Genomic DNA, 15513 nt, shown 5'->3' on the forward strand with positions numbered 1-15513 from the left:
GAAATATCCAAGAGAATTGTGCCCTCTTCACTTTTTTCTCTGATATAAATTAATCATATATTTTTCTTTCTCTCTCTTTCCGTAATTTTGTACTTCGTGTTTCATGTTATTAGAATATATCTTATTATCTAAATACGCGATATCATGTGTGAACGAAGTCGTACAAAGTAAACTTTGTGGTAAAACAAGTAGTGATAATTTTATGCATTTTGTATTAGAATTTTCACTTTTATATTTAACTCGTGATAAATCAATGGAAAGCTTGGGTGAATGCAATACTGGTAATGTGTTTTGTAATTTTTTTCAAATTTAGGTATTGAAGAACAATGTTGTTTTTACTTGGTGAGCGTTTGAATGTGTGCTTGTCAGATGAAGAATGGGAAATAATGATGAATAATTCAATATTGCTTGTAACGACCACGTTCACTGGCTTAAAAATTACTTTATCAACCCTTAAAGGACAAAATGGCGTCGCCGTTTGTAACGTCGCTTCTGATTGGCTGGGATAACGGCGTAATAATTTCATGGACAAAAAATCCCCAAATGAATTTTGAATATTGAAGAGATTATTTCAGTGAATTAAATTATAAGGATCAATTTGAATGTGTTTTTATGTTATGGAGATACATTATAACACAGAAATCTTAAGTGTACCCTGATCATAAACCGCTTCACGCTTTATTTTAGATAGGCCTACACTCAGAGTTAAGTGTTATATCTCCATTGCATAAAATATATATTCAAGTTATTCCTAAATAATGTGAAACAATAGTGAATATAAAATACATGTGATGCGAGAAGCAGAGCCTATTATAACCTAAAAATACATAATAATAGTCATCTCTGTGTAAATATGAATTGCAACCTTTACTCTAGACGATGTCCCTCTTCCTTTCTCAACACGGGCATGGGACCGGCCACGGAGGAGTTCCCAATATCGGGTCTCTTGGCCTCTTAGTATAATTAAAAAAAGACTTGTGAACTAAGTCCTTTACCTCAGGTTTATTGAGTTTTTTTTTTGGTTTTTTTTCTCTCTTCGTTTCATTGTACGTCATCTAAATATTCATTTAAAAGAAATTAGACATTATATCTTCGAAAATGATTAGTTATGTGGATGGTCTGCATATGTATATAGAGAATACATGGTCAATGCCTTAAAATATAAGCTGTATTTTGGCGAAGGTGGCGAGCCACTTTTTTTTCTTTCTGACCCGAGCCAAAATACAGCTTATATCTTAAGACACTGACAATGTATTCTTTTTATCCCACAATATTACAAAAATGCATAATATGATTCATATACTTAGCAGTGTTACATTCATTTATATATTTGTACTCCAATGTTCAACAAACATGGCCGACTTTCAAACAGTGGATCAACCAATAGGAGGTCGCCAGTGCCGAATAGTTTACAGCAAAAATATATATGGTAGGTGTTTTTCTGACGATGCAAATGCTGGTTCTTTTCATCATCCTTCACATTTTATTTTGAAAATATTAAGGTTTCATTATTATGTGTCTTTTTAAAATATTAAAATGTATATTTCTTTGCAATACAAATCCTTTATTCTTAATGTTGAACATGTTTGCTGAAGTAACATTGGTATGTATTTAAATAAAGTTATTGGGCCTCGTCATTGTGCTAAAAATGGTTTATAGCTATAGTGTAGATATATTTATTCAATTTTACTTTTACTAAAAACCCGATTTTGCCCAACAGAAATCTCTAGAAAGTTATGTATCTTAAGACATACTACATATATTATATATATAAACAACTATGAAATTAATATAAAGAGAAATCCATACATAAGATCAATCAAGTGAATTGTAGATAATACTTGTATGTTATTTCCTTTTCCAGGATTTAAATACTCCCTCTTAAAAGTAAGTTATTCCACTGAATTTTATTTCAATTATTTGTTTTATGATGTTGTAAAAATTAAAATACACACACGACAAAATCAAAATCAATGTGTCACTTGCCACGTTATATCTCATAACGGTTTGTTTGACGGTTTTTTATATTATGTGTGGTAATCTTATCGCCCATCAACGCAAATCACAGAAATGTGTACCGTATATGAACTTAATATTATTTTGCTCTTTCATATGAAAATATTTCCCTTTTCATATCAAATAAGTAACTATTTGATAAATATTTAAATTTGATTTTAACATAAATCAGTAATATTTGAAAAAAATATGCGTTTGTATGATATAATAAACAATAATGCAAGGAAATAAATTAATGCATTCATTTATAATTAAATCCAGTAAAAATACATTCTGTTTGAACATCTTTTCTAACCAAATAGTACTTGGAGTTACCTCCCCTACAATACTGAAATATTGCATGTTGTGTCCTGCCGTTTTTTTCTGTCCATGTGTCAACACAGGTAATATGGTGTTTAGAAACAAAAAATGTTAAAATGAGCATCTGTATGTCACACAGATGTTACTGAAATATATATCAAAACACTATAAGAATGTTAAATACTTTTATGTACCGGGGTATGCTAATATAGTAAAAAGTGAAAATTGACATAATATATAATAATGTTGCATAAGTTAAAAAATTAACTAGTAAGTTTATTCGTGTAGAGAATATAAACAGGACATATACATACATTGTTGTATAAACAGCATCAACAGTGAAATAGTGCAGAAAAATATTACACATACGCAATAACATTAATGAACTGAATCAAGTCTGTCTTGTATAATAATCATAAATTTGTAAGGGAAATTAGTTCATTGTTGACAACATAATTTTGAAAAGGTATCAAATTTAAAACTACATGTATTAAATTTGGTATTTCATAATAATACCTAAAAAATAAATTTATTCTATTGGATGATAATTGACCGTCAGTAAAGTTAAATAAACAATGGAACTCTTTTTTAAGGTTACACATGGTTCTTGGTATATTATTCTATCTGCCATATTCAATTGGTAGACTTACATTAATGTTCTAAATTTACGACAGACCTTCGCTAGACGTGGAGGAAGAACAATCAAATAGTTTTCCAAAATCAAATCATGCTTATACATTCTATAATTGGTACCTTTCGGAGAGTTGAAAACATAGTTTTTCCAACTATGTATAAAATTACTTTTGAGGTCATGGAATATCATTTTTTTTCTACTAATGAACTAGTGAATTCCCTGTTCTCGAAGAAATGAAAAAAAAATTACATTCTCTAAAATACTTTTAATACATTTTAACTCCTGTGTATTATAATTATCAGTAATCTGGAACAGTTTATAAAGACGATTGTAATGCGATAATCTATCATCCTTGCCCAATAGCCAATCATGCGAGCTTTAATACTGATAGCTAAAGGGAATCTACCAAGTTCTTCGTTTACCATAAAGTTGGGTGTTGATGTTTTCAACTTAAGAATATGTTTGCAAAATTTAAGGTGGAGACGTTCAAAGGGTTTATAATCACAGATCCCCATACCTCATAACCTTATAATATAATTGGTTTTATAGCTTTATCAAAAATGTCTGAATTACAATCAATGGACAGATCATGATTTCTATATTTGGCATTGGCACTATACATCGCTTTTATACCATTTTAATATAATTTCTTATCATTAGATTGAGTGAAACCATTGTTGGTGAAATAAACAGCAAGGTATTTGAAGTTTTTACAATTTCCGTGTTATTATAATTAAAAGTAAACCGTATATCTCGACATAGAAACCCTGTACCAAAAAAACATTACTTTAGCCTTATCGATGTTAATTTTGAGGTGCCATAACTTTGAAAATTTATATAAGACGTTAAGTTGTTTTGTAAATCTCTGGCAGAGTCTGCAAGTAATATAGTATCGTCAGCATACAGTAATACATACAACTGTATATTAACCTGTAACTAATTTTCCAGTTTTACGGATAATGCCGATAAGCCTTTACATTCATGTACTTATAATCAAATTTATAATTATTGCAATATTGTTCAACATGTTCAATGTACAATGTATTGATTATAGAAAATTGTTATCCTAAACTGTATAAATTTATATCGTCATTAATGCATAAACCGGTGTGAAAACACTTAAAAATCGTGTTTTGACTGAATATACCACATCAGATACCCTTCATAATGATATATCACACGTCTGTATTAATAGCATTCTATCACAAATCGTAGGTAAATTTCAAATTTGACAGCAAATACAAGTTTTTCATTTTTTTTTTCGTTTTTCGATTGAACAACAGAATAAAGTATAGCACTACCCGATTACCCAGCTGTAAAACATATCAAGGTTATCATCAGTTCAGTTCACCATTTATTGTTGTTGTTGACGTCCAAATTACAGCTAGGGTCAATTAAGGACGTCGACCCCTGTAGGCAATGATGAGTAAAGGACATGTTAGGACATTTATTTTTTGTCTCCATACAGTAATGGAACTACTGCTTATCTTGTATCCTATCAAAACATGATGTAAAAGCTAAAGACAGCACAGCAAGATCAACGAAGCAAACAATTAACTTTCTTTAAAGACAAATTCCTACATTCTTGGCTCTATAAAATTGTTTCCATCCTTGGTTCATTTTAATGCCAATTAAGATGTATAATGGCTTGGGAATAGGATACACAATTACATTATCAATTGGTTCTGTGTACGTACTGCCCGACAATCGTTATATACATATACAATCTAATTAAAATTAGACTTGTAATATGCTTCAATACAAGATCTAACAACTCCGAGTTTGGGGTCATCTAAGCATGACCCCTATGAGCCGTTTATAAATTAGATGACATCAAAGATTATATAAGCGACACTTCAAACATATCGAACAGTACACCTCACTTTATATTGACGACTAAACTCCTGTGGGATGTCTCGTAGGATCTCGGTTCTATATTCTAGTATAGGAACATCATAGTATAAATGGTGGTGTGTTCCTACTTAATAAAGGAAAAGTACGACTGGTTTAAAATTGTCATCATAATATGACCGGTAGGGGTGTGTTGTCTTTCGCATTTGCAGCATGCTTCGATGCGATATGTATAAGATGAACAAGAGTTCAACTACTACACGGAGATAAAAAAAACCACATGGCACAGGTTTCCAAAGCACACCTGCCTATACAATATACACATCGCATACAGGGGAGAATGTCATCAAATTACTTTAACTGTAATGGTACGACAGTAAAAGGCAACGGACAAACGCGTACATTTGTGGTTCCATAAAGTTGTTTTCATCGTCAGTCCATTTTTGGTGCATAACCGCTTGAGGATATGGTGCAGAATTAAAATGTGGACTGGTTCTGTGTACGCACTACTCATTGCTCAACTGTCGTCAACTGTCAGAATGACACACATATATATATATATAGAATATATATAGTGATCGTATTTTGAGGGCACTCCTATGTGAGGAAGGCTCTGGTTGTCAAGATCAACCATAGTCTAATAATGGTTATTTCTGCTCCTGCTTAGCGCTCAGCATAAAGGGAGTGGGGCGACCGTTTTACCCGTTGTCAGTATAATATGACACGTGTCTTTGGCGGTATACTGCAGTTAGTAAACATTATGAAATGAGCAAGCGATTTCTGTGCACTATTGCAAAGAAACTAACAACTTCTATTGTTTAATTTCTAGCATGCAATGTTATGTTTCACTACCCTATTCCGGTATTATGTTGCATTAGTTCATGACTTTAGGATGTATACCTCTGAGAAGTAAAACTTTCTTGTGATAAACCTTTTTCTTTAGCGGGTGTTTGGAAATAGGAGTTCATACGATAAAAGAAAATGGAAGAAAAAAACATATGTCCGTGTGCTCGGTTAATTTTGAGCTTATGTCACTCAAAGATACCTAATTGACAAAATATTGTATATTATGGGATGTGGTCTTCTTTACAAATGTAGCAGTTTTGATTATCAAGACAAATATTTTTTACTATGAATAACAACATATGCTATCCCTACCCCTTAATTTTGAGCTACACATTGCACTATTTTCAGCCATTTCTGCCAGATTTAACCCTTTATAGAAAAAGTATTTGTATTAACTTTTGTATATATTTTGCATATCAAAAGGTAAAAGTTTGCTCTTTCTAAATTAGGCAGAAAAATAGGTCGTGTCTTTGACCGGTACTTTTTAATTACATGTTATTTCACTATTTTAGAGTAAAAAATGAAAGTGCTCAAATTACCATTTAATGCAAAAAATACAAAGTGAGAAAAGTATTATATCATTTAACACATTGATACTTAATATTTCTGACTGGTTTCAATATGGCGGGAAATGTTGTCAATGTCAGTGAGTACACAAAACATTGTTCCGCAATTACTTTATTTACGAGAGGCCGTGTATAGGCTTGTTGCCTGTTACCCAATTCCGATTCTCTTTAACATTAGACTATAAAATATTTGGAAATGAAAAATAACTTAAATTTATCTTTTTTTTTTTATTTATTCATACAATGTCAGTGTTCCGTTGTTTGTATTCTTGCGTGACAACCTCTGCGTTTACGCAAGTATAAACGATTTTCCGGTATGTAAGGTTATATAGCAAAGAGAAAACGGAAATGTAAATATTAGCGTATAATTGACAAACTTACGTCTAATTTACTCTCACCGATTTATCACTGTGGATTTAAACCAAGTGGCGGAGACTTTCATGTCTTCTTTGTCCAGCTATATAGCCGGGGTCGATTATCGGTGACCAGGCAGTGCTGATCTGGTCGTTACTTTTTCTCCTCTTTTCATAGAGCTGTAAAATCAATGCACTGAAAGTACTTGAAGCTAGGCATCCAGACATAGTATCGATAAACATTTTTGTTGTTTCTATGATGTTTACAAATTGTTGTCCTTTGCTATGGATAAAATGGGAAACTCAGTCACCCTCTTGGTATTGTAATAATGTTGGAAACGGTTTTACATCCATTTTTAAAGTCTAATATATGTATGAAATGTTGCAACATGTATACATTTTGCGTGACATATAAATACAATATTTCATTGATTGAACAAAATTGTCAAGATGGATCAATGACGGTGATTAATAAATCGAGAACCTTGAGATAAACTTAAACTTGGTAGACCTTATACAATTACATTATAGGTATACATTATATTGAAGGAAACAAACATTTTTATCAACAGAAAGTAAAAAATGAAAGAGTGGTTTGTTTACTTTTCTGATACTATTAAGAAATACAACTTTTTAAATGATCGTAATCAGTATCCAACTCTAGTCATATATCGCTATCCAACATATGAGAAAGTCGGTTTATGACTGTTTATGTACCGGTTTAACTTTGGTAACACGAATTCCCCCCACGCGCAGCCTTATTCTAGTTCTATTTTTTATATATATTTTCAATTTTTCATTTATGTTAAAACTGTGAAGATTTGAACAAAATGAAGATAAATTCATAAAAATATCTAGTTTAGTTTGTAGAATGTTTACTTAAATTCTGTCAAAAACATAACGGGACTTAAGTTAATTGAATCTGACATATAGAAGCTAAGCCGTTAACGTTTATCGCATTTAAATGCTTGAGTTCGGGTCATTCAATGCCACATCATGTAGAGCCCTCACTGATCACTGTACGTGTATCATTACGCTATATGTATAAGGGAAAACTTCAAAACGTATTTTATGTTGGAAATTATACATATCAACATAACTTCGCTTTCAATAATCATCATTTAACTGCATTAATCATTTTATAAATATGCTTTAAGCGTGGCGATTTTGATAAAAAGAATGATACCATTCGATAACTGTTTCCCGACCTCTTCACAGAAGACACCTACCTCTTTTTTCGGCGATAAATATCAATACCACTATTTAAGCTCCATTCAAATTCATATTTTTTCAACCTACGACCTCTGCACACGACATGATAGGACAACTTAATGTCCCTCATAGTAATTACTGATACTTTTGCATAGACATAAACGTGATACAATATCGAAACATATTAACAAAAAAGCTGTTGATGTTTCATTTGAAGTAAGGATTAACCTGATTTTTATGTAATGGAGATATAACACAAAAATCTGAGTGTACTCTTAATAAACCGCGAAGCGGTTATGATGAGAGGTCACTCAGACTTTTAGTGTTATATCTCCATAACATAAAAATCTATTCAAATTAATCCTTATAATTCAGTTTACTAAAGATAATTTCTTCAATATACAAAAAAAATTCATTTTGGAACACTTTTTATGAAATCATTACACCGTCATCTCAGCCAATCAGAAGCGACGTTACAAACGTCGACGCCATTTTTTTCTTTTAAGAAAGATTTATGAGCCAATGAAAATGCTCGTAACAGGCAAACTTAAATTATTTGAATTCAAGCCTAATCTTATTAATTTGTAAATGCTGAAATACTTAATTATGCAATTTAAATACATGTACATATGTACTTGACATTTTAGCTTTTGGTTAGAATAAACTAATACAGTAACTGTTTAACGGTTAATTTTCGTGTGTGTGTTATTATAACTATTTTTGCGTTCTCATTGAAATCAACGAACTCTAAACATCGAAATATTCAGACAGTCATTAACGCACCTACAATATGTCCGATATAGGGAACCGCGAAATATGGACCCGCGAATATAAAGCGATATACAGTATTGAAATAAACACGGCATATTTGTGATATCATGAGCTCTAACAAGCTCTAATTATTATTAAGAGTGTTAGATGAATTTTGGTTGATGTCCAAGCACGCCATGACTAGGCGCCTTAAAGAACGTTTTTGAAAGATATTCGGCTGTCTTAATTATACCAGTAAGAGATGTGACGCAGACAGTCCTTTGTTTAAAGCGTAGTTGGGATCACGCCGAGCTTTGGTCACCAAGTCAGGCGTACCATCGCTATTTACAATAGTGTTTACTTATCTAGCCAATACAGATACATTAATATTCAAAAGGCCTATTGCTATATATACTCAAACCATTGTTATCGCAAGCTACGTGGGCTCATTTAGACAATCGGGTGGAGTCTTTCGTCTCCTGAATCACAGAACTGACATTGCATTGACTCACAAAGGACGAAGAAATACAACTGAACGGTGAAACATTGGTATATAGATACTGTATTAAATCTGTAAGGAGCTATTCTTGAGGGTTGTGGAAAAACAAAATCACAGTTCAATAGCAGCAGTGTGTGACACGAATATTGACAAAAAGGGATTTAGTGTGTTTGCCATTCACTTTAAATGTCAACTATCTATTACCTGATGTTTTGAACACACACTTACATTGTGGAGAGTATTGCTTTGATATGGAAACTGTAGTGCATACCTAGGCACGGATAAGTAAAGTATTGATATTGTATAGCGTTTTTGTGACTGCGGAATTCAATATGGTTTATCAGGTAATGCTCTTTTATTTTATTACATTTTTTATTCCTTTTTATTTTTAATTTATTCATAGCGAGTTATTTATTGGTTTTGGAAATTCATAGCTACAAGTAGCTTTTTTTCTCGTTTTGGTCCAATTAAATTTTCGTATGTTCTGATATTATTGTTTACGGTAACAGTTTTACTTTAGGTATGTTGCTCGTGTCTTACGTTAAGCAGTTACAAGGTACTGACCAGTGGTCGATGGGTTTCTTTCTTTTAAACCAAATTGATAAATCATGATATATATTGTGCTCATATTTTAGGTATAGTGATATTTTATGTATTTGAATGCCTCTTTTGAAAAGACACAAAAGTATCGGGTCCCGGCAACACAAAACTGTTCTCAGACAGATTTGAGTAAAATATCTGTCTGAAAAAGTTTCATGGTGCCGGGCCCAGTTCTCTGTCCCGTTACTTTATAATTTCCTGTCCAGTTACTATAAGTTTGTACTGTTATTTTGTTTAAACAAGAACTTTGTAACTTGTTATGGTCTTCAAACAATTAAAATGCAATTTAAAGTAGTGAGATATTTGGGAAAAGGCACAGAACTAATAATTCTTTTGAAATGAAAATCCTCAGATTTGTTGCCCCTAATTTTGTTAAAAGCAAATTGAACTTAATTCTTGGTTTTCTGTCTACCACTGCATAACATTGTAGCATCTGGGATTAACATAACCAGCTTGACAACAACATGTTAAAGTAGTTATGATTCGAGGACATTGGAACAAATTCAATTTGCTTAACAGAATTATGGGCAACAAATCTGAGGATTTTCATTTCAATTCTTGGTATTCTGTCTACCACTACATAATATGATAGTTCATTGTAGTATCTGGGAATAACATATCCAGCTTGACAATAACATATCAAAATAGTTATGATTCGAGGGCATTGGAACAAATTTTTTCATTGACTTAGTAGAAGTATTCCGTTAGTCGAAAATGTCATGAGCCAAAAATGGTCTTTCAAAAGAAAAACTGGATATCTATGTTTTGATGGTGGTGCATGCTATGTCTTAAACTTTTACGTTTATGTGATACAGTATTAAAATAGTTTGTATAGATAATCCTGGATGGATTTTTAACTTATTGTTATAATGCAATGAGTTCTACTTGTTTTCCAGGTGTTGAGTGGTGAAGACTCTTTGGGCCAACTGCAACTCCTAAGTCCTCGACGAAGGACCAATCAGTTGGTGGATCGGCTGACCACTGATAATATAAGGCAACCACAACCATCTTTATCGCCGAGACAGGACCATCAGAATCAAAGTAGGAAGGTTGCCTATAGGAGACCTGACTCTGGCACGGAGGAGTTCATGAGATTCGTCCGCAACTATCAGTATGAAAGACAACCAACAAATATCCGCCTACAGAAACGAGTGCCCCTCCCGGGTATCGGTGAAAGCAACAGAACTGGACTGACCTCTACATTTGAACATCCCAATTCTCCATATGACGATACTTATGTGGATAGTGATGTAACATTCGTGAACAATAAGCAGGACCCGCGACAGGACCCGATGCTCCAAGAAGTGCTAACTTTAGCTAGGGAAAGGACTAAGGACCATATCATTCTTAGCTCTTGGAATGGACAGATGCAAAATGGCAACCTTGTGTTTGAGAGTAACAGAAACAATGTTGTTCCTCCTCGACATTCTAATGAATCATACAAAACACCAAAAACATTGCATGGGGTTAAACCAAATACCAAAAATTTTTCTAAACAGTTACCTCCCCTATCATACGAGGACATTCCAATACGGCCCTGTGCCCCATCACCGTCACTCACCCTGCCATATCTAAACTGTTCCGAGGACAGTTTTGTTACTGAAGAACCTGTCGAAGATACTGACTTGTGAAAACGTGTTCCAAGTGAACGTCGATACTGCCAAATCACATTTAATCACAAACGTATTTGATTATGTAACTTTGTCGTGCTAAATACGTTAAAAAAGTTCAGACAAATACCGTGACCAGCTGTGCACGTGTAGCAAACATACACAACAGGACATGAATATAATTTGGATATTATTGGCCTGCAATTATCATTATGTGAATTCTAGGTTTAAAAAACCAGTGACTGCTGCATACAATGTAAATGATTTAATTCCCAGTAGTTCACCCGAGGGAGATTATCGTATACATAGTTTACTGTAACGTTATTTAAGCATGGACATACAAAATACATGATCAGTGTCTTCAAATATAAGCTGTTTTTCGGTCCGGGTTTAGAAACACAAACGTAAAGGCGAGCATTCTTTCTTACCTGATCCACAAATACAGCTTACATTTGAAGACACTAACCATATATTTTTTTTAATTCTGTAGCATTTATCAAAATATATGAAGTTAGATAAACGATTGAACTGTTACAAACATGTCCGTTTAAAAAAAAAAAAAAAAAAAAAAAAAACATTTCGTAGCGCATGAGTATGTCAGTCGTGCTGAAACTCTAAGATACAGTTGTTCTCTTTCAGTGACTATCGAATACAGCAATATTATATGTTGTAGGTGTATTCCGACAACACCAATGCTGGTCGCAGGATAAATTGGTATAGTGTCATATTTTGTGGTCTATATAATAGTACTTAGTAGATTTATTAGATTGCTGTTATTCGAAGTCAAAACCCAACTGTCATCGGAACAGAAAACCGGTGACTATAGGCCATGAACAAAACATTTTTATATTTTGTCAATATATCTAGTTGGCAATGATCCGAGTGCTATATCCGAGAGAGATATCTACGTATAATATTTTAAACCCCCCACCCTCTCTATTTCTTCTTTCTCTATCATTGTCTCATCTTCAGTTCGAGATTTCCTTCGAGCATCTTACCCATATTTCTTTCCATAAACAATTTTACCAAAACACCACAAATCCAGTCAATAGCGAAATTAGATTTAAATGTTTTCATCATTTTTTTTTGTAAAATTGTTTTTGTGGTTATGTGATCGATGTTACACGAGTGGGACGAATGTGATACTGGTAATTGTGGGCTATCCATGTCCAAGCCCACTAAAATCATTGTTAATATACAGTCTGCCATATAAATAAAAACATATGGCGCCTGAAGAGTTTGTAACAGATAATTTAACAGAGTTTCATAACTTGAATCATTTGATGCTATGCCTTAAGACACGGGTTTTACGCCAATAACCCCAAGAGCTATGTGTGTTCATATTCAGAAAGTGTTGGAGTCGATTGATCCTAATTCTGGTGTTAATATTTGTGTAAATATTATATTAGCCGTCCATGCTGCCCTGTCTGTGTACAAAACTGTAAAAGTTAATCAATAAATCATACTTTTAAATGTGATCATTTGATGACAATATATCCTTCTATGCTTCTTTATATTGCAATTATGAATTGATTAACTGACTTTATATTGTAATGAATAACTTAATGTTTGACGGATTAGTGACAGCATCATGTTACAATTGACATCTTGTTATTTGCTTGTCTTGTCGTTATGTTCATCATTATAATTAAGCTACTGTTGTAGTGTAAAATATATTTCACTTCTGACTTTTCTAAAATACATTTGTATGATGCATCTGACGTTTTGCGTGTAATTTTCATAACCGAAAGATTCCAAAATTTCGGTCGAGTTTTGCCAAGATATTGTCATCATTATATCCATGACAAGTGCATCTCTCTGATTAAATACTGGTGATAAAGTTAAAAACTCGACCGGGTTTGATCGAAAGTGAAATATTTGTTCGCTACAGCAGTAGCTCTGTTATTGTTTCGACTAGATTTTCTGAGGGAATCTTGCATATTTTTGTATTTCGTGTCATCAGGTTCTACATGTTTCAGTAATAAAGTACTGTTTAAATAGAATTTTGGTTCTGTGATTGTTCAATCTCTAACATAGCACCATAAGAACTCACTATATAATGTTAAGAACGACTAAGACGTTCTTTTTGTATTAATATTATTCTGACGCGTAGTTTTTTTTTTAAAGTGAATGAGATCTTTAGGCACCGAATCGGAAAATCCACACCTAAATGCCATCATTTCAGAGTCTGTAAAAAAGTTCATGCAAATGTAATAAATATATAATTCGAACATGTAATTTTTTAACAAAGGAGATTTGATATAAATATGACGCAGAAATTTTTGAATCACACATTATTCAATCCGTTTCTGAACTCATCTGACCTTAAGGATAAACACATTTTGTTTCTCTGTACGATTTATAGTGCAATAATGAAAAACATGTCGAAATGTGTATCAGAAATGTTGTTCATTTATTGTCGTTCACTGTTGTGTGTACTGCATTTTGACATATATTTCAACATTTAAAATGCCTTCCATACAGCAGTCAAGAACGAAAATAAACAATTATTTCTTAAATTACTGATTCAACAAGATATAGAGGCTATACTAAAATACAAAACAAAACCCAACGTCAATTAACGAGGGGTTATCAATTTATTCCACAGAAAAAAATCCGTGACGTCATTAGTTCTGCGTGTCATGGATCTGATCAAAGGGAATAGATTCCAAATCTAACTTATATAGAAACCCTTTACGTATATAGAACCGCCTGTTCCAAATGTATCGAATGACCTTAGTACAAGACGTTAATGGACGTGGTCTCGTCCGAATGTATCTAATGTTCCTTATCATTGTGGATTGAAATTTTATATTCGTTGGTTAAAATGATATCTTTTTGTGATTTTAAAACAAATCAAACGCACCTTGGCAATATAAATAGTTATTGTATACGTCTGTCCTCTGTCACACCTGCCAAAAAACACAATTGAGATCTTTAAATGCCGTTTTATCTTATCTTTAATCAGAGAACTAAATTTAAATCGTTATATAGACCGTAGGTCGTTAAGTTTTGTGTATTGATCAATCGAATCATTAAGGTTTAACACAGGCTTTTGGCTCTATAAAAGACCTCTATATGTATGCAAAAGTAATGTGACTGAAGACATGGCCTGAAAGGATGCATCCAGATGTTTCAGTAACCATTAATTATGCAATATTAAAACGTACAATTTATGAAAATGACGGAACCTAATTTTCTGTTTATTTTTTATTCATATATTCACACTCTATCCTTGTCCAAAACCCCCATATTAGAAGAAAGACATTTTATTCCGTAACATATATTCAGTTTTTGGTCAGCTGATTATATTGGCAGCTGGTCCAAATCACTTGAACGCTTGCAAATAAAGAGTATCTATATGTAATGTTACATAATATGGTGGTGATGGTTTCTTCCTTCTTTGAAGACATAACTCTCAAGTGCATAATTAACTTCGAAACGTTAGATTTGCAGTTTTCAATAACACTAATTCTGGAACAGCTCTAGTTACTCTGTAATCACGAAAGTCAAAAACAATTTGCATCATAAACTTTGCATTTGTCACACTAACGCCAAATCAATGCTTATGGGCACAAGAAATGTTTTTACCAAGAAAGCGCTAATAACTGATAAGCACATGCTATCATTATGAAATATCGTAATCGTTCAGATAATTTGGTGATCGGGCATATCGTCGTGGTCGTATGGCAAGAGTGAGAGGGGTAACACCATCATCGGGTTTTACATGAGTATTCTCCTCAGCCGGAGTGTTAACGACAGGTGGGCTGTCGCAACACGTAATACTGTCCAGTTCATAGATAAGAATAGGGATATCTGGAGAGTCACGAGTAGGATGTGCAGTCATTGCAGAGGTGGACAAAGGGTTGGTATGTCTAATGGAGTCGGCGGTCTGGTTACAACACCTGGTGTGTCATCATATCCATCATTAAACTCCGGAATATGTTTAATTGTAAACTTGCTCCGGGTTGGTATATAAAACATAGAGTTTTAATTTTGTACGATGTTGAGTGTAATTGGTTACCAGTAAATTTCTTTATGAAACACCATTCCGATCCTCCTGGGATTGATACAACTAGGTAACGATTACGAGCTTTAGTTTTGTTCCTATCTGTACAGATACACTAACACTAATTCCAGCCTGTTTGGGATATTTTCACTTTTTGCTAGACCAATGATTGGTTTCGTGGCGGTTGTTCTGTTCGATGAATGTTGTCTCTGTCAGAAATTGGTAATTGGTTATGTGTAATTGACTGCGTTGTGTCCAACATCATGT

At 33.1% G+C, this 15513-nt stretch overlaps 1 protein-coding gene across 1 annotated transcript; it reads left to right on the forward strand.

The window, feature by feature from the left end:
• Window positions 1-8964: 8964 nt before the first annotated feature.
• Window positions 8965-13240, forward strand: LOC138317588 (uncharacterized). The gene is made up of 2 exons (XM_069259364.1): window positions 8965-9371; window positions 10524-13240. Exons 1-2 carry the CDS (start codon window positions 9360-9362, stop codon window positions 11256-11258), a joined length of 747 nt encoding a protein of 248 aa, XP_069115465.1. The 5' UTR covers window positions 8965-9359; the 3' UTR covers window positions 11259-13240.
• The last annotated feature ends 2273 nt before the right edge of the window (window positions 13241-15513 follow it).

Source organism: Argopecten irradians, chromosome 3, assembly GCF_041381155.1.
Source record: "Argopecten irradians isolate NY chromosome 3, Ai_NY, whole genome shotgun sequence".
Classification (NCBI taxonomy): Eukaryota; Metazoa; Mollusca; class Bivalvia; order Pectinida; family Pectinidae; genus Argopecten; species Argopecten irradians.